This window comes from Colias croceus, chromosome 11 (genome assembly GCF_905220415.1).
Source record: "Colias croceus chromosome 11, ilColCroc2.1".
Lineage (NCBI taxonomy): Eukaryota > Metazoa > Arthropoda > Insecta > Lepidoptera > Pieridae > Colias > Colias croceus.
The window spans coordinates 4,591,482-4,606,849 of NC_059547.1; the positions used below are offsets into that span (position 1 = coordinate 4,591,482).

Sequence of the window (15,368 nt, forward strand, 5' to 3'; positions counted from 1 at the left end):
ATTCAATCTTGGCTTCAAGTCTCAATATATAATTAATTAAGTATTGCAATTAATCGGGATAAAACCAAAAGTTTAAAATAATAATTAGCTCTACAATTTACACATTTGTTGGATAACATTTATAAATTTATAAAATCATTAATTAGGATAACATTTTCATTTTATTTGAAAGATAACTGAAAGTGCCCTTCATTTCTTAAAATTCATGTAGTTAAAAGCAGCGTTTTTTATTATAATCCATTTCAATGTTACCTACCTAAAATGTAACTACTAGTTCTATACATATAGATAAATAATAGATGACACCGTTTTTAGAAATTTCAGATGAATAATTGCACTAAAAACAACTGTTTTACGAATGTTTTAGAAAAAAATAGACATTCACGTGGTGCTTTTCCAATTTACCGAATTACTCAGACATTGTTTTAGCCTTGTAAATGTTATTAGATACGCTTTATGTATTTCTATGCGTAACAAATTGATTTTTATACTGTGAATTGGAAAATTTCCTTGTAACTATTATTTTCATGATGTGCAAGTAAAAACATTCAAGGTGCCTTTTATGATGCTGATATTTGGGATAATAAATATTTATTTAACTAAGTGAATATCAATAAGATTTTGTAGTTAGATAGATACACGCTCTAGGTGACTGCATAGTGCATAGGTCATATAGAATTATTGGTAGCCTAACTTCATTTACATACTGGTTACTGGTTACTTGGCTTAAGCGCTATGTTTTATTTAAAATGATATGTTCGGATTTGAATTAATTTCAATATTTTTTATGTAACACATAAAATGCAACTGATTAGGGCAAAAATAACAAAAAAAACTATTTATATTTACGAAAAGATTGATATTTTTATATTTTTTTAATTTGTATGTGTATTTTGAAGACGTAGTGTAGGTAGGGTGTGGGTGTGTGTGTGTGTGTGTGTGTGTGTTTGTATGTGCGTATGTATGTGTGAATAATGTGAGAGTTCATTATGAGGTTTATTATATTTTCAATACATTCCAATGTCGTTTTTAACAAATAAAATAAAGTTTATAGAGACAGTAAGAAAAAAAAATCACATTTTAAATTAATTATTATAAGTAAGTCAATAAAATTAAAGAAAATTAATTTTTTTCCTTTATTATATATTTGATGTTTGTTTAATAATCGAGTGGTAAAAGCCATTCTTTTAGCTTTTGTATCATTTTATAATTAGTGAGAGCAAAAGCATTTTTAATATATAAACTGAAACGATTATAGAGGATGGGTGCTAGGTAATAAGACTGCCTTTGTGCAAAGCGAGTCTTAGTGTAAGGTACAGGTACACTATAGTTTCTTTTAGTATTCAAGGGATTATTATTTTTCGGTACCTCTAGGCGGTGAAACCGTTTAATTAATTGAAGTACAAAAATCTTACGAACACTTAAGAGATTAGCCCTCTTGAATAGCATCGAGGTTGGAAATTGGAACGGTAATTTGAGCGAGACTTTGAGTAGAGCTCTAAGCGCGCGTTCTACATGTATCATATAAGTTTTAGCAGCTCCACCCCAGTTAACAATACAGTATGAGATCACACATTCACCCAGTGCTTTGTATGTTCGAATAATTAACTCTTGGTTTGCAATGTCTCTTAGGGTTTTAAAAATAACTATAAGTTGTCTGAGCCTGCTCGATGTGCTAATAATTTGTTCTTTCCAGTTTAGTTTCTCATCGACCCAGATACCCAGGTATTTCATCTTGTCGGTCCTATTCAGTATTGGGCAAGAGCATACGCTAGTTTTGTTGTACCGGTTACATGGAAAGATATGTAATTTGACATTGATATTCCCTTTTGGCTGCGTAGAAGAGGTTTTGCTAAAGCAAATGTATTTAGTTTTGCCCGTATATAATATAAAAGTATATACCTAGCACCTAGCACGCACCTATTATTTATACTATATGACATTTTTATAATTTTAGGAAAAATGTAAATTACATTAATCTGCAGAAAATGCGAGCCACACCTAAATTTAAAGTGCCAATCGCTCGCATATTGAAATAATGAATTCACGTGAAAAATATTTAAATACGTCCGTCCTGTGGGTGGCCGAATATAAATCTATTAACAATAGCTTTTTATCAATGTGAATTATTTTATCTGTTGAGTTCATAGCACCAAACCGGTTGAGAATAATTATTATGTAAGGTTGATTCATGGTCACGGACCTTATGTATAAGTAATACGTGTGCTAATTACATCATAGCCCTTTAAAAATTTACGGTTTGCCGGATTGAAGAGTTGATAACGTGTCATAGTTACAATATTAATGTTAAATAAAATACGTATATGTCTAAAACATTAATTATCATTAAACGTGACTTTTTCTAGATAGCATATTTTTATAACATTGACGTTAAATAAAAGCAAGAATTGATATTTAATTGAACTATTGACAATCACGGTGAGTGCCGATAGAAGTGAAAACTGATAATTTCTATTTCATAACATAAACATTCGAGTTCGAGTTACCATAAGATTTTCCCATAGCAAAAAATGATCAACGCAGCTAAAGTTTTTCCTTCAACTATCCAATTGAAATTAGTTTAAAAATGTTATTTATAGAATATGAGCTCTGTTTTTTTAGTATGTAGAATACTTTATGGCTAATTAATTACAAATTGTATACGGAAGGACCAACTTATTTTATATTTTTTTTTTATGTTTACGTTAAAAAAATATTTCCTTATAATGAAGTGTTTTCATAGTACACAGTAGGTACTTATCTATCGTAAGTGTCTACTTTTAGTGGTTAGATAATGTTCATAGTTCATACATTCCAAAGCAGATGAAATAAATTAAAAACCAAATTTTAGTAACCCAATTCTAAGAATATTGGAATCTTGAAAAGGGAAAATCCCATAAATATGTGAAACGTCTTTAGTAAGGTAAAAAATTGAATGCGTCATTGGATGAACGGGCATTCTAATGACAGCGACTGAATATTTTTAAATTAAATACAGCTGTTTATCGCCTGGTAAATGTCAGCCATTGCTAATGATTAATATTTAACAAAAAGGTATAAGTTTCCAAGTATTGAAACGGTTAAACCTTATAGTCGGCATCTTGTACTTAAATAGGTACTGAATATCATAATAGTCATCAAAAATGCTGACTTAATGATCTTACGATTATTATGATAATAATAGTAGGTACTTACTTGTTTTATAAAAAAAAAACTAACCTTACTTCTAAGAAAATTCAAAGTAATCATAATTCTGTATAATGCAAAAATGTACCTATACTTATCTAACTACCTACTTATGTACCTAAAACTATCGTTTGATAATATTTATGAGTAATTCTCCTTGAACTATGGACTGTTAAACAGAATCATTAAATGAAATCTTATTAGAATGAGGTATTGAATATACTATTCAATAATAATTGAATGCGTGGCTAAATTGTTTTCATGATAAAACTGGCTTCAATTAATGTTCAAGAAATTGAAATCAGAGCCATCTAGTATTGAGTAGCCAAATTTATGTAACCTATATGTTTCATATTACGGAAGCCTGAAAGACGTCCACGTTGATACTATAATATTATTTAAAGATACGTAGATATTTTTGTCATGCCGCTGAATTAATACAATTTGGCAACGGTTTCATGAGAACGAAGTTCACTAGTCGCTACACGTAGAGTCATCATGACTTCAAAGATAAATCTTTAGTTTAACAAACATAGACCTCGGAATGTCGTTTTTAAGAAGCTGTAATAGTTACTGTTTAAATCACATCTATAATCAGAACAATACCTCATTCCTTCCATTATATTCCTTACGGTTTCAACGTAAAAACCTTTCTCATTATACGTAAACTACGTCATCAGAAACGAATCGATTATTATTAATTCAGCAGGCTGTTCCGTATATCTTACGATGACTCATAATATAGTGACTGGTATATTTTTGGAATGGATCAGTATACATAGACATAGTTATACATACACTTAAGTCGGTTACCAAAAATGTTTTTTCCCCTACGTAGAGATGTGATGCAAGATGTTTCCTTTTATATTTCAGTAATCGTTTAAATGAATATAAGCTTTGTCGTAGGAAATAAAGTAAATTATGGAAAACGTATGTAATGAAAACTTGTTTCCTTTATTTAACACAATTCTTATTCAAGAAAAATTGGTGGAGATAAGAGCTCTACCACAAAACCTTAGTCGAATAAATTCATTATTGTGAACGGTTTCATCCATTACTTAGGAATAAATATAAGTAGCAAGTAAAATCATAAATGGGATAGTAATGAGTAAGAAAATATACTATCAGTTATTATCTTTTTCCACAGTAAATAGTAAAGGTGCCTTATTTACGAGAGTTCCTTAGAGAGGTAGCACAGATAAAGCCTACCGTCCGATTCGAATCAAACAACGTATTGCCTCAAAAGTACCTATTTATACATGAAATGATTCACTGACTTACCTGGTTTATTGACTCGGTATAAAAAGAAGTTTCTAGGAAATATAGAGGTAAAACAAGTAATTAAATAGTTATTTTTGGAAAATATGCTAAACCAAGAGAAGTTATTTTAATAGATACTCAGATTTAAATCGCATTTGATACGATTAATGACTAAATGCATTACACGCTAAAGTTTTGCGTCATCCGTGTAATGGACTTTATATTTTTCGACCGTAATAAAAATACGTTTCTTTGATTAAACTTACTCATGCGTACTGCATGTGATCCCCAGAGTCCAGGTGTTTGAACTCGTATTGCTGTTTTCCGACGTCAAAATATTTATCCAATCGTTCGTAAATTAAGCTTTCAAAGGTGATTCTTTAATATATTATAGAGAAGTGTATTTTACTCAAAAAATAGATGAGGCGACGCGACGTTACGACGCGTCGCGGCGCCACTGGCAACGTTGGCACGGGACGCCTGTATAGTGTTTGTTTGTGAACGTCTTCCCATCTGTTTCATTAAACATCCGACCGTTTCAGTATTGGATCAATTCTCTTTACAATCAGGTCTAGTGGAAAACTCACGGATGCCTTTTCCCAAGACGTCATTTTTCATTTCGACCTCATAAGTGCGCTCTATCAAGATGATCTCGGTCTTACGAAAGTTTGTGGTATTATTGTTCGATATCAAGGAAGTTTTTAGTGAATTCCTAATAAATGTGCTATTAAAAGACAGAGCGGAGACAATTCTGTAACTTTAGGTGATTGAATTCCAGAACGATACTGTTTGTGAGAACTTTTTGTGAGAAAGACATCTAACTATAAGAAAGACATTTATATTTTGTATAGACAGATTATTGTTAAGTTTTCTAATTGGTAAGATAAAAACCGTTGTGGACTTTGAGTGATTTCATGTTTAGTAGAATGTCGGGACTTAAGCGATGTATAAGCCAAGTATCTATGTTTCTTATGACTGGTAAACCTATCAATTCTTCAGAATCAGCTTGGCAAGAAGAATTAAAAAAGTAAGTAATACCTATTGTGTTCCAACTAGTGAGAAAACAATATTTCGCACACAAAGCTCTGGACAGAGACCTACATAGTTTGGAGACTATACCAATCGTAATTTTCTGACTGTTTCATTATTTATTTACTTTGTTATGTTATTCTCATGTAATTAGATTTAAGTCTTTAAATGAGAATAAATGATTCTTTAAACCTATTTTCACATTATATTCTACTAGTGGTCCGGCTTCGCTCGTAGTACATATTTCGCAATAAAAGGTAGCCTATGTCCTTTCTCGGGTATCAAAATATCTCCATACCAAATTTCATGCAAATTGGTTCAGTAGTTTAGGCGTGATTGAGTAACAGACAGACAGACAGACAGAGTTACTTTCGCATTTATAATATTAGTATGGATTAAAGGTAGGTATTTAAGTAATAAATGGATTTTGCATTCCGAACCACGCCCCGCGTCTGGAAGTTTTCAATTAAATACCTGTTTCATCTTACAGAGTTAGAAACCTACACTCCAACTATATTTACAATTATCATTGCAATCAGTCAAGTTGATACTTTTTATGTTGAATATACTCTCACGACACCATCACACCAGTAATTAAAGTAAAAAAAAAAATAACATTAGAAAACGTCAATGTAAAGTTATTTCATTCATTTGAACCTTTCAACATTAAACCTTTATGAAAAAATATGACCCAATACTTGTTCTTATAAGTAAAATGCCTTTTTAGTTTTGTCATCAAAAAGCTTTGAGGGAATAGTTGACATACCTTTGCGTATTTAATACCAGTCTAGGGTGAATAGGCTTCTGTCTTCTATGATTAATTATTTATTAATAGTATTTAGTAATTAAGGGTACCTACATATTATAGTGTAATTGTAACGTGAACTGAACAGATTTACAATTAAAAGTTCACAAAACAGAAATACATAATATTATGTACTGTTATACATACTCGCGCCTTAGAATCTAAGATGTATTCGAATTAATTTACAAATAGTTGAGATATGGCTTGTAATTTAAATATTAATATTTGACAAATGAATTGCTGTGAACTTATAATAAGAACTTAGAACTGTAACACATACAAGTGCACTTACCTAGAAACAGCTGTTTTTCATACATGGAAAGGTCGAAAGCGGACAAACGTCTGAACTTTGTCTACCAATGCCCAAATTTTCTTACGAAAAAAAAAATTGATAAGTATGAAAAATTATTATAGATTAATCCTCGGATTTACCTGGATTGATATTTTACGTAGGTATAGGTAATCTAATTCGATGTCCTAAATTGAACGTGTTTCAAGCTAATGAAGGTATAATAAATGTGAAACATTTGTGAATATCTAGTTTAAAATGTTTGATCGGATGTTTTACTACAAACTGATTTAAACTACTTAAACTGTTTCTTTATCTTACATTTTTATCACAAATTTGATTAAAACATAACACTCGTCTCAAATGTAATTCGTTTTATGATGGTCGGAATTGATCGTGTATAAATAAACCAATCAAATGTGATGAGTAGCATTCAGGCAAACAAAATAAATCATTCACTCAACATCAAGTCTGTTGTGAATGAACCAAACGCGTATTTATTTGATTACCTACACGCGATTTATAAATTGTTATTCGAATAAATATTAATGTATTATTTTGCAGCTGTGGGCGGAGGATATTCGTTGTTACGTCTTAATTGTTTTATTTCGAAGAAACAGTTTCGGGATTACCTCTTAATTCTTGTATTATTGTGCGTTACTTTCGAAACGTCATATTTTAGAATAGAGAAGGATAACTTCATTTGTATTGTAATAAAATTATTACCTAAGTGACCGGCGTAGGCGCACAGTTACAATAGTTATCAAACCACCTCTAGATAGTATTCCACAATTAATTTATAATATGTAGTTAAAGTAATTTCATATAAACCTGTTTCTATTGTAATAACACTATTTTAAAGGGAAATACGTAATAAGCCAATTACCTACTAAGATTGTTCCATATCTTCTTTGTTTAAGGAAATAATTACTCACACCATGAACTAATTAAAATAGCAAAGTTTCAAAAAACATCTAAATTAAATACACACAACGAATATAAAACGTAAACAAACAATCCAAATTTACAAGCTTGTGTCTATTTTCTATCGTGAACTTTCAAAATATGTACGCAAAACAGCGTGATTCATATTTTATTGCTGTTTTATTTACACGATACATCTCTTAAACAATATCTATACATACAATACTTTTATAGAATAACATCCCAATGTTTACATTCAATCTAAGCACTCTCTAACATATCTCAATATTAATAGATTGATTAAAGCTCTCATGTCTTATCTATGTGATAATAAATTTGATAAAATATAGAGGGATTTGGATCCAGTAGAGTGCTTTAGGGCTTTCAATCAATTTGGCGATAGTGCAATGCCATCAAGCTATATAGATAACCTGCTCTGTGCAGAATACAATAACATACCTCTAACTGGATTACAGCATTTAAACACTACGAAAATAATGTTCAAACCATACACGTACGTAAGCTTTGGTTTTTTGTGCATTAGTATAATAACGTAGTAACGTTAAAAGTGAACATAATTGGATGTTCCACCTTTGGAGGTGCGTTTTCGTTTTTAGTTGCTAACTAACATTAATCATGAATTAAGAATAATTGTTATGAAGTTAATAAAAAATCGATTTCTTAGAAAAGATTTTAGTTCTTTTTTATTTTCGAAACAATTTGGCTGGTTCTTTGAATGTATCTTGAATCTTGATAATTGGTGTTTCATTTGGTACATGTATTGTACAATAAACCGTGTGGATGGAGTTTACATTGTAAAGAAGAATAAAATGTTATAAAGTGCCTAACAATTGTAAAATATATAGACTATTTTATAATGTAGAGCCTTACAAAAGATTATTAAAATTCCTTTTGTTTGAAGAACGAAGCTATAAAAATAAAGCGACCTAATTCTTTGTTGAATGCAAGGCAAGGAACAATACATATATATCTACTTATTTTACTAAATATTGTTATTTGTGGTATGTGAATAATTAAATTATTAAAAAAAACTGTTTAGTTCGCCAAAATTGTTAAATTCAACAAGTTTGTGGCGATATAGTACTTACAAGTGTGAAATTCCCATCTTATGTAATCAGAATTGATATTATTGTTGCAGTAACTTTACAATATACAAAATTATTCTCAGTTATCAATTACGTCAGTATTTTTGTTATGTTAGTGATAAATCATAAGGATAAACAAGGTAATTGCATAAATAAAATGAACACTTGAAATGATAAATTAGCGTGACTTTATTAATCGGGCGTTAACGTCAACCCTTCAATATTTACCCATTAGTATAGAGAATCATTAAAATGTCAAATATATAATGATTACTTATGCAAAATTTTGTATGATGTAATTAATTGTACAACATCATTAATTTCCTGTAAGAATATACAGAAATTGTGCCCTTTAGTATACGTCTTAAATATAAGGCGACATGATATAGGTTAATAAAATATAATTTCGATTATTTCAGATATCGTCAAGCCCGATACGCAGCGAGACGTGTGCGAAAGCGTGTCATTTTCAAGCACGGAGACTGCAATGTGGTCCAATGGAACGTGGCTAAGCGCAGGCGCCGATACCTTCAGGACATCTTCACGACCCTCGTGGACGCGCAGTGGCGGTGGACGCTACTCGTGTTCGCCCTCTCCTTCATCCTCTCCTGGCTCCTGTTCGCTCTGATCTGGTGGCTCATCATCTTCACACACGGCGACCTGAACCCTCCTACGAATTCCAGTGAACCGCTAGTCCCATGCCTCAATAATGTCAATTCCTTCACCGGTTGTTTCCTCTTCTCCGTTGAAACTCAACACACCATCGGTTATGGCTCGAGAACAACAAACGAAGAATGCCCTGAAGCAATCTTCGTTATGTGCCTTCAAAGCATTGTTGGTGTTTTCATTCAAGCTTTCATGGTAAGTTTTACGATTTGTTTTAACTAACGTCCAGTTAACGGCTAAAAATAGACAGTTTACAAAGTATATACACATTGTGGCAGCTAAAGCTGAAAACAAAACATTTATATCCCCTTTTACAAGATTTATTAGTATTTCGATTGAATTACAACTCATAAAATTTTTAATGTGTTAGGATAAGACATTATTGTTAAGAATATCTACTCTTCGCAACATTGCTATTAATAGAAACTTATTTTCTAAAGTATTACGACATCATTATAGTAAAAAGGGTTATGACTTATGATACACGTTTTCTTGAAAAACCTTCCTGCTTCGAAGCCAATAAGATAATTTCATATCAAAATAAACTTGGCGGTGTGCCAAAATTATAAGCGTACCAATCTGTGATCCAGATGCTCTCTTAAAAATTATAACTTATATTAAGAAACCGCGTAGAAGATTACCTATCATTATATTTCCTCTTCATGTTCTAAACTCGTACTGAACTAGGTCGATGTACGATGTTTTTATAATCTAATTATTATGAGAGCTTCAAAAATCTGTTCAAGAACTAATGACATTTTAATTATATTATGACGCGGGCCAACAGACCGAGAATGTTTTCCAGTACCTACTACTTCGCACTCAAAATATATATTGCGTATTCGTTAAACTGAACATCTCGTCTAATTTTAGGTTGGAACCGTTTTCGCCAAACTCTCTAGACCAAAAAAACGAGCCCAAACATTATTGTACTCCCGAAACGCCGTTGTTTGCTTACGAGAGGGCCAATTGTGCCTGATGTTCCGTGTCGGAGACATGAGAAAGTCCCATATCGTTGAAGCACATATAAGAGCGCAAATTATTCGCCGCAAGGTATATTTTTTCGACAAAGCGGATACTGGTTAGTGATTGGGAAATTCAGTCAGCACGCTTACGAACCTTCATTAACCCGAGTTGACTAAACAACTCCTTTTATAAAAGAAAGTGGTCGTTTGAATTCATATTCGGCGGATATGTAATGCCAATCGTTCGAATTTAAGGTCAATTGTTTTTGATATCGAATTTCAAAACCACTTTCTCTTGTCCATAGGTGGGTCTAATATTCGCGAAGCTGGCTCGGGCCAAAAAACGTAATACAACTCTGCTGTTCTCGAGGAACGCGGTTATTTGTCTGAGAGACGGCGAATTTTGCCTTCTGTTTCGAGTTGGCGACATCAGAAAATCGCACATCTTGGAAGCGCATGTTCGAGCTCAAATTATTAAAAAAAAGGTATCTCAGTGAACTATATGTGTTAGTTCATACATTTTTTGGATGTTTAATGTTGTATTTTTTATTTAAGTATTTTGGTGGTTTTCAAATTGTAATTATATTTATTAGACCCGTCTAAGGATTTCCCCGCAACCATTTTCAATGCATCAATAACATGCTTTGCCATTGTAATACTCACATAGCTCGCTTATATTCGCAACTTACCTTCATGTGAATGTAATTAATTTTCTCATAGAATAACTTATTGCATGGATTTTTATTTAAGTAAATACCAACTCACATTTGTTGTGCTTTTTGTAGGAGGAAAACGTGGATTATGGCTAAACATTTAGGCTTTGGGTGATTTATAACGCTCATACGCTTTTATCGTGTTTAATATCTATGTTAAATTGTGGATAAAGTGTTCAAACTCACTCTATGTAATGCATTTCTAATGGTTTACATCATTACTGAATAGATCACCAGAGAGGGAGAGTTACTGCCATTTTACCAACAAGAGCTGAAAGTAGGAGCTGATGGAGAAGAAGACAGACTGATGTTCATTTGGCCCATGACTATTGTCCATAAAATTAATGAGAAGTCGCCGCTTTACAACCTTTCTGCCTCAGATATGTTAAGAGAGAGATTCGAGATTGTTGTTATGCTTGGTAAGTCCTTATTTTATCATTTTATTATGTTTTAAGACATTATTATAAATTATTCTTAATCTATGTCTATCTATGATATTCTTAGTCTTAAATGTAGAAAATCGTCGTGGAACTGTAACTGTACGTGGGTATGTAGTAGGTATACCTACGCTATCTCCAGTCTAAACATACAACTGAGTTCTCGTATCTTGGCACTTCCTTGACAGTGATTTGGTCGTTTGCCCTAAACTTTACATCATAAATGTCGTTGGATTATTCATGGGCTTATAGTTTATTTCTACAACAAAGGTAATTGCGTAATATCGATGAAATTGTATGGTAGCCAATTTAAATAATGTGCCATTGGAGGAAGCACATTAATTTCAAATATCTCAGATGTTTGTATTTGCATTCATTTTATTTTCATTAATTTTTCGATTGAAATAATTTTCAGAGGGTGTGATCGAATCAACGGGTATGACGACTCAGGCAAGAAGTAGCTTTTTACCATCAGAGATTCTGTGGGGACACCGATTTGAAACTATGGTATCTTTCCGAAAAGATACCGGAGAATATGAGGTACGTTAAAACTATCATTACAACACTTTTTCCAAAGGGCTAAAAAAAGAAACAAAATATCATAGCATTAATTTTAATAATTTCGTATAGACCATATAAGGTAGATATTTGATATAGAATAGGATTTCTTTCGGCTATATGATATAAGGAAAACATTGATAAGAAGAAAAATTAAACAGTTCTACATAGAAACTTTACCCTTATTTATAATAAATACTATAGATTTTTCCTTATCTCAAGCAATAATACTTTTTATAAACTAATTATGAACACTAAACTTTTATATTTCCTTTACTTTTGTGTCTATATTGAATGCTATCTATGGAGTTTAGATTATAGACATATCACAATAGAATAATTTCCTCAACTAATAAACCGACGCACGTTTCCAGGTGGACTACACACGATTCAACAATACATACGAAGTGGACACGCCCCTCTGTTCCGCGAAACAACTTGACGAGCTGCGAGCCACCGTCTCCACTTCCCAGAAATTAGGTATTTATAAATTCTAACTTATAAGTACTACATTATCCTCGTTTTACACCTTTTAACCTGTGAGCAATCAGCTTTAAATAGCCTTTACGTAATACTTATCATTTCACGATCTTTACAGTTGTCTTTTTAATACGTTTTCCTTCTGTGAAGTGTTTAACGATAACACATAAGCAATTTAAAGTCAATCATTTAACATAAATGTGTGATTTTATAAAGATTGTCTTAGTTTAATATGAAAAAAGAACAAGCAAAGTACGAAAACGCGGATAAGGAAGTAACATAATTATGAGTTAATATGGAAATTAGTCTCTCGAAGGGCATTAATAAAACAAATCACGTATTATTATATGACTCTATCTGTTGCAAGCTCATCAATAAAATACGTATACTAAACATAATTAACATTTTTTTCACATGACTCAGGTATTTCAATTCTAAAGAGTTTTCTAAAGACATCCTTAATAATATCCTAATTACGATAGATACCTATATAGAATAATAATCTTTGTTTGACGCGACTCTCCAGCCAGACCTAGTATAGAAGTCTAACCAATAATTCTCCAAAACTTCCAGATCGCATGCTCGGCACCATTCCGAAGACATTCTCCAACGACACGTTAGACATGAGCTCCGTCGATTCCATGTCCCTGGACGAGCACATAGAAATAAAGATCCCAGAAGCGCGCGCGAGAGAGAACAGGCTGATGGCACAGAACAACTTCGTGCAGCACGTCAATGAGAAGAAGAATTCCAGTCACACGCATCTGGCCGTAGAGAACGGACACGAAGCTCTGCCAAAGATCAACTCGGCCATCATGATCAGTGATAAGACAGAGCGAGATGGACACATCCACAGGAGCCACAGCCACGCAAGCATGAAGAGGATGCATATAGTTGTGCCGAACGGCATCGGCCATATGGCGAACGGCCATGATCATAGAGCGGAACACAAAATCAAAAAGTAAGTGTTGACAAATTATGTTGTTGTCGTTTAAATGAGGCGTGTTATTTTTCGGGTTTGTATATTGATTCTATGATTTTTATTGTCTTGCGAAGTAGGTAATCATAATCGCATCACAAATAAGAATAGAACATGGTAAAGAAAAGGTTCTTACGTGTGTTACGTATGAACTAAACCCTTAATGTTATTAGTTTATTACTATTTGACTGGCCGGTTGGCGTGGTTGGTAGTGGCCTTGCCTTCCAAGCCACTAGTCGTGGGTTCGATTCCCACCCGGGGCAAATATTTGTGTGATGAACGTAGATGTTTGCTCTGTGTCTGGGTGTTAATTATCTATTTAAGTATTTATTTAAAATTATATATGTATGTTTATCAGCCATCTCGTTTCCATAACACAAGCGAAAGCTTAGTATGGGATCAGATCGTGCCGTGTGTTAAAATTGTCCTGAATATTTATTTATTTTATATCTAATAAGAATGACATTTATTCCAGATCACCAAGCGAGCACCAGATGGAGTCAGTAATCCCGATCTTGGTGACGTCACCGGAGCCCGCTTGACCGCGCGCGCGCGTTACTTTCAAATCCTTGTGTGATGTGTAGGTGTGTTTGTACGTTCATATTGTTTAAACTACAAAGATTTGTGTTCCTTTACATATTTACTTTTAATAATATTAATATCATAGTGTAATTATTTACCTACGTACAAAAAACGTTTTACAGAGTATACCTAATGTTCATCTATAGTAACTAATAAATTGATAGTAGGTATTTATATTTTAAAACGTGAAACACATCTATCCACTTGTAATAATAATATCTATAGTTTCATAGAGTTAAATCACACATAGGTACTAAGTTATGGATTAAATTTCATGGCCAAGCAATTTATTCATGACCCTAGGTTATGCAATATGCATCCACGTAAAAAAAGGATATTCAAAAATCCCATTATTTCAGTTCTTTGATTGTTATGATACTTGTGAGTAGATCTATATAGTTCAAAATTTTATTTTTCTAACGATATTTTTGTTCCCCTCTTTGAAGTCTGGAAATAATTGATGAAAAAAATAGTAAATTGAATGTCAGTTAAAAGACGGCCAGGATGCATGCTCGAGGACAAGTTCGTTGAACTTTGTATGACATTCACTTTCAGTCTTATTAATCTGAAAAAATAGCAAGGTAATTTTGTTATTTTGAATGTTAATATACCTAACTCAAAAAGGAAAATTACAAAAATATATTTACCAAACTATGGTTAATACATTATTTATTTTAATAATACAACACCCATACGTCCGCGTCATGGAGAAATATTTTAAAAAGTAGTTGAAAATTCCGAAGCCGGAAATATTACAATTTTATGTACTTTAAATGACAAGAACATTCCTATCGAGATGTTCCAAGATGGATGGTTGCCAACATTCTCTGCGTTGTAGCATTGCCGTTAAAACGTAAATAAAATGTCACAACGCTATTAGGTATTTCTAATTAATTTAAACACACGAATTAAAAGAGTTTTCTTGTACGGGTGTGGCATCCTTAGTAACAATGGTTCTTGCAACTGTTTGGTATGTCTAGATAGCTAGGTATATCCTAAAAAATATTGTTCGATCAAACAGATTTTCTCTTTGCTATGTAGAAAAAACTTTTAAAAATAGTGTCATTTTCTGTTTCTTTAATTTGAGTGGATATAGATGTGTTAGTTATATAACAATTTATCTATTAATTATAATGTTTATTATAATTTATTATAATATTTTCTATGTGAATGTACAAATCACGTCTACACAAGGGATCAGCAGAACAGAACAGGGTGGTACTGTAGACCAAGTATTTATTAACGATTAATTAGTGAAATTAGACATAGGGTGTTCGGAAATTTATATATGCTTATGATTGTTTAAAAAATAATTATACGGTTTTTAAATTTCTACCCTGTGTTTTAGGTTAAGGCTTCTAGTTTTAGAATTTATATTGTTCTATCGTC

General features: G+C 32.2%; 1 protein-coding gene across 5 annotated transcripts in view; it reads left to right on the forward strand.

Annotated features, from left to right (window-relative positions):
* The window catches only part of LOC123695296 (G protein-activated inward rectifier potassium channel 3), a 29,535-nt gene extending 15,575 nt beyond the window's left edge, over positions 1 to 13,960 (forward strand). The window contains exons 1-8 of one of the 5 annotated variants that reach the window (XM_045641094.1): positions 4,972 to 5,473; positions 9,019 to 9,460; positions 10,536 to 10,715; positions 11,173 to 11,362; positions 11,796 to 11,920; positions 12,313 to 12,418; positions 12,992 to 13,383; positions 13,873 to 13,960. In XM_045641094.1, the coding sequence (XP_045497050.1) occupies positions 5,361 to 5,473; positions 9,019 to 9,460; positions 10,536 to 10,715; positions 11,173 to 11,362; positions 11,796 to 11,920; positions 12,313 to 12,418; positions 12,992 to 13,383 (1,548 nt within the window). In that variant the 5' untranslated portion in view covers positions 4,972 to 5,360 and the 3' untranslated portion in view covers positions 13,873 to 13,960. Of the gene's footprint in view, positions 1 to 4,971; positions 5,474 to 9,018; positions 9,461 to 10,138; positions 10,319 to 10,535; positions 10,716 to 11,172; positions 11,363 to 11,795; positions 11,921 to 12,312; positions 12,419 to 12,991; positions 13,384 to 13,872 lie in introns of those variants that run through there. The other 4 variants (XM_045641093.1, XM_045641092.1, XM_045641090.1 and 1 more) reach the window with 4 other exon arrangements.
* The last annotated feature ends 1,408 nt before the right edge of the window (positions 13,961 to 15,368 follow it).